The following is a 5,753-nucleotide window of genomic DNA, read 5'->3' on the forward strand; positions in this document are numbered from 1 at the left end:
TTTTTTCGGATTTTTTGTTGCTAGTCTTCATTTTCTAAATCTGTAAACGATGAACATTCAATAATTCGTACGAAAAACAGCATGGACAATTAACAACTATACATGTATACTTTAAATTTAATGGGACAAACACATATATGATTCATGCACCATGATTGAGATGGAAAATCCTAACACAATAATTATCAGAAAGAGAGCTTATAACTAGATTTCCCTAAATTTTTGGTATAGTATATCTTAAAGATTCTAAAGACAAAGACATGAGTTTTGACCCTTGATGGAGAAGGAAAGCCCGATATATGAATCACTAATATAATATTATTAATTTGCAGATTCATGTTATTCATAACAAAAACTTAAACATCATATATCATAGATATTAGCAGAGCGGAAGAAATCAAGAAATGATAAGGCAATCGACGAAAGCAATTTCTCTCTTTATAGTGAAAGAACTCTAAAATTTCCGTAAAAATAGTGGAAAGGCCCATAAATATCCCGTCAGTTTTTAAAACTTTTTTGAAAATTCAAAGTTTCTTGTTTTCAAAAACAAAGGCAAAAAGAGATCAGGCTTGTATATTTAAAATGATGTACATATTTGCATATCAAAATGCCTATTTACACATTAAACCCCACCATTATATACGCCACGTATACGTCTATACGTTTTTTCAATTTCCAAGATAATATCTGATTCACATCATATGATCACAGTATATACGCCGCGTATAGGCCTATACGCGGTAGGGCTGTTCAAATTGCTCTGCGCTCGACGTTCGTTTGATGCTCGCTCGGAATTTGCTTGTTCGATTCAGCTCGATTCAGTGGCGAAGCTTGAGATTTCCAACCGGGGGTCGAAGACGTATATACCAAAAATTTCTATAAAACTGGGGGGTCAAAACGTATATACCCAAAAATTTCTATATGAAAAATTTCAAATGGGTTCTTTTTCTTCAAGTTTCAAGATAGAAAGGGAATGGACGTTGTTCTTGAAGGGGGTCCTTGGATGATCCGTAACAAACCCTTGTTTCTCTACATTTGGTCCCCTACAAACACCCTTAAAAAAGAAGAGTTGAAAAAGGTTGCAGTTTGGGTGAAGTTGCATGACGTCCCTCTAGTGGCTTATTCAGATGATGGGTTAAGCATGCTGGCTTCAAAAATTGGATCTCCTGTGCGGCTGGATTCGTATACTGTTGATATGTGTAATGAGGCTTGGGGACGGAGCAGCTATGCTAGGGCTCTCATTGAAATATCAGCTGATCAGGATTTGAAAGGCACTGTAACCATGGCTATTCCTGAATTGGATGGAAACAAATATGTTACCGAGACTATTCGGGTGGAGTATGAATGGGAACCTCCGAGATGTGCTCACTGCTGTGTGTTTGGGCATGACTCTGAGGAATGTCCTACACGTATTGGCTCAACATCCAAAACTCCTATTAACAGGCCAATGGTAGACGAGGATGGTTTTACCGAAGTTCTGGTTAAGAAGAGTGCAAAGAAGAATGGCTTTCAAGTTAATAACCAGAAGCCTAAATTTGAATACAGACCGTTGGATAGGAAGAAAAAGGCAGCTACTTCTCAGCAGGTTTCTACTTCCCATAAAATCCAGACTCATAATCCGTTTTCTACTCTCGAGTGTGTTGGGAGACGGGGTGTTTCAACTCAAGAGAGAAATAAAGGGGGTAGACAGGTTCATGTGGATTTAGATGAGGATGGGGTTGAAGTTGTCTATGATGAAACCAAAGATTCGGGTACATATCCTTCGACTTCTAGTACAAGGGCAAGCACCTCTTCCACAAAGATCTCCAATGGTTAGTTTGTCATTGGTTCGTCTAAAGGGGCTGCCGGTTTGTGGCAACTTCATCTTCGATGATGGAGGTTGAAGATTTTGGTTATGTATTGTTTTGTCTGCTAGATATCTTTGCATGATGTGTAGTAGGCTAGGTTTGATGTGATGTCATAGGTTCTTTTATGATTGTTGGCTTACATATATGGGGCATGTCCTGTATATGAACTAGTGTGGAATTTCATCCTCACTACTTGTACTTATTTGCGGTTTATAATAGATTCACCGGGGTAACCCTTTACAAAAAAAAAAAAATACTCTCCACTACTAAGTGAAAAGTCCGGGGGGTCGGCCGCCCCCTCCCGCCCGCACAAAGCTACACCCTTGGCTCGATTGAAAAAAAAATGCTTGGTTCGGATCGGTTCGGTTTGTAAATGAACCAAGCATGAGCAAAGGTCCGCTCAGTTCGGTTCGGTTTGGCTCGATTTATTTTTTAATATATATATATATATAGGAACGGGATCAGGAGAAAACGCACAAAAGTGTGAGAACGGTGAGAACGCATCCTGGCCTAACACGTGGCGTGGGACATGATCAGGGTCCGAGGGGTTTTTTTTGTCTTTTCAATCTTCTTTTATTTTCCTAATGCGCTATAACATTTTCTGGCGTTAATTGTATTTATTAAACTTACTGGCGTTGAATTAATTGTTTTTGTGTCACATAGATAATTTTTTGGCGTTATAGCGTTTTTTGGTCAATTTTTTGGCGTTTTGTATAATATTCACTACGAGTCATTAATATTTTCATAAGTTAACAATAAGACCAAATGTTTTTTTGGCGTTTAATGAATTTTTTGGCGTTTAATACATTGGACTAGCTGCTTTGCCAGCACCCGTTCTCACAGTTTTCACACTACTAGCGTTTTGGTGTTTATAGTTTTGGTGTTTTATATAATAATGTATTTTTTTGTAGAGAATTACATAAAAAAACAACAGATAACTTGATAACAAAACAGTATAGAATGAAAAAGAAAAAAAATAAAAATGGTAATCTAATTTCTCTTCCGAATCTTCACTGTCATCAACTCCTTCTTCTTAGAATTTGTTTTGGCGTTTTGAACCTTTTGAATACCTTAGCTAGATGCCAACTTTCCTACATAAACCCCGTCTTTTTTAGACGAAGCTGCTTAGTGGCATCCTATGTTTTGGTGTGATATTCTTGTTTGGTGGCATGTCATTGAAGATCAACTCTTGCTTGATACTATTTGTAATAATGGAGTCCAAAATAGCATTTTACCATTGTGTGGATCTCTTTATTCCATGCCTATATTCATCAAGAACAAAGCTCACATGATGGCATATCACTGTCATCAGTCACTTTTTCTTAAATATATGTCCATCTCATTCAGCAAAATATTATTGAGATAACCCTCTCAGGAGAAGAATCCATTCAGTGAAAGTTTTGCCATCTGTGTTTTTTTTAACTAACATTTTTTGGCGTTTTAAAGTGAGTGGTTTCTAGAGGATATGACGTTTGTGTTTTCTGGGTGTGATCAATTTCATTGTGTATAAACCCCTCTCTTATAGGAGTTTTTTGGCGCGTAATTTAGGCGGGACTTTTTTTATTGTTATAAATGATAGTAATAAAGTAACTGTCTTTTCAGTTACTGTTTTTGTATTTACTGTGTTGATCAGCTTTTATCAGTTTTATAGGTGATAAACGTCTCATCTTCTAAGTTTGGCGTTTTTTTAAATGGCGTTATGTAGAACAAGATGACAAAATACAATAACGGAGTAAATAAAATATTAAGCAGGAAAAATATTTTTTGTTATTTTTGGCGTTTTGTAAGGAATAACCATTTTTAGTATTTTTTTGGCGTTTTGCTAATAAAGAGAGAAATATATCATTTAATTATCTTAAAAAAAGAAGATTACACAGAAGAAAAAAAAGAGGAAAAAAAATTAAAAGCCTTCGTCAGAAGGTACTTTATCCGAAAAGTATCCATCACTTGCGTCATCTTCTTCCTCCTCGGAGTTTTCATCTGGATCTTCATCCATGTCATCACCTTCACCTTCATCAGCTTCTTATTCCTGAAGATTCTGAAGCCTCCACTTGAACATGTCTTGCATTAACTCCAATTTTGAGTCTATTTCTGTGTTGGTACAAATGACGTTATGCAACTCTTCCATGAAACCAAGACGCTGCTTTGTCATGATGTTTTCTAGCCAGTAGACTTCTTACTCTCCGCTGTTGTATGTAACGGTCACCATGTCTGTTTCATCATCAAAACCCCATGATGTCATGACAGGGTCCGGCTTCACATCTGCTTTGAATGGTCCAAATTTCCTGGTTAATGCTTTCATAAGCATATGTGTTTCATGGCATTCGTTGTCTAGAGCGATGCCAAGGGATAAGATTCCCCTCTGCATGTCTTCTTCCATCTTCAGAATTGCCCTGACTGTCTTAACATACACCCTCCTTTTGTTGTCAAAATGGAGGACGAATCGCCTGATTGCCAGAGTGTATCTCCACGAAATGATTGTTGCCATTTTGCCGTTTTGGTTAAGTTGGCGTTTTTGGTTAAAGATGTTTTTTTTTTTTGCAGAAATGGATAGATTGAAGTGATTATGGAAGCTATGTTTTACCTCGTTTATATAATGATGTTTTTGGTGCGTAATTTAGGAGGGAATTTTCTTCTAATAAATGTTAATAACTGAAATTCAGTTACTGTGTTGTTTCATCTTCCTGTAATATCCAACGCGTTTTATGACTAACTAGGTTAATGCCCGCGCGATGCGCGGCTTCATGTAAAACCATATTATTTACTTTGAAATGAAATATTCTGTACAAATACATACATTGGAAGAAAAAACAGAAAACTTTTCAAATGCCGGGAAAAACTTCCTTGTAGACTACATTTAAATTACATTAATCATAAGTGTATCAATAAAACTAATGCAAATAAACTGACATTACATAAATTAGTAACAAAGTGGATTTTATCATTAGGTGTGAAGTAAGGACAAATTTTTTATGATTAATCACTTGCAAAGGTTCACAATACTATCTTATAATAATAACAACACTATACTAAAAGAGAAAGATAAAAGAAAGAATGGGATCCGGATGGTTTTAAATCATGTTAAATGCTTAATTGATTAACATAAAAATGTGTTTAATATACTTTTTGAAGAAATTAGTAAGATCATTAGCATCAGTTAAGGATTTATATAATTTAAGAAATGACTACTTAACAGATAGATTAAACTTTCAAGTCATGGCAAATGAGCGGTTAAAAGCACAGTTAAGAGATGCAAAAAATGTAATAAGTTGAAATTCAAAACCATAACGAATGTCAAAAACCAACAAAACCATATAAAAAGTTAATATCTACCGTATGAAAGGCAAAAAACATGACTAAATGTCATATAACTAAAGACTACGCCTAACATAAGGTACAACCAATTCAACACTCAACACCTGGTCATTTTCATCAAAAGAATAATGAACCCTGTCACGGACGTTAATTCGAGCTGCTTTCATAAACTTCTTCCACCTGGTTAACGCGTATCGAAAACCTCCGTCACTTTTTCTTTCACGTCTGGTACCATTGGTAAATTGCTGTGGGGGATCCAGATGCATAAGCCTAACAAGGATATCTTTTAAACCTTCATCAAGTCTAGCCATCCGTGATACAGGATCAGGAATCCTCTGTATTGTTGTAAAAATAAAATTAATAATAAATATGAAACTAAAAGAACAATGTTTATTAAGTAACAAAAAATTGTAACACTTGTTTTTTAGCGGTTTGTAAAATGATATTAAAACTTACAAAATAACGTTCACCAGCCATACGAACAAAACGACGAACACCACCAGGTATTTGTTCATCAACTTCATTTTCAGCATCGATAGGTGCAACTTCAGCCTGCAAATTAAATATATAACATGTATTACATTAACATAT

The 5,753-nt window shown here is 35.5% G+C and overlaps 1 protein-coding gene across 1 annotated transcript; it reads left to right on the plus strand.

The window, feature by feature from the left end:
* The first annotated feature begins 973 nt into the window (after positions 1-973).
* LOC110901478 lies at positions 974-1,816 on the plus strand. The gene has a single exon (XM_022148305.1). It carries the CDS (start codon positions 974-976, stop codon positions 1,814-1,816), a length of 843 nt encoding a protein of 280 aa, XP_022003997.1.
* Positions 1,817-5,753: the final 3,937 nt, after the last annotated feature.

This window comes from Helianthus annuus, chromosome 13 (assembly GCF_002127325.2).
Source record: "Helianthus annuus cultivar XRQ/B chromosome 13, HanXRQr2.0-SUNRISE, whole genome shotgun sequence".
In the NCBI taxonomy this organism is placed as follows: domain Eukaryota; kingdom Viridiplantae; phylum Streptophyta; class Magnoliopsida; order Asterales; family Asteraceae; genus Helianthus; species Helianthus annuus.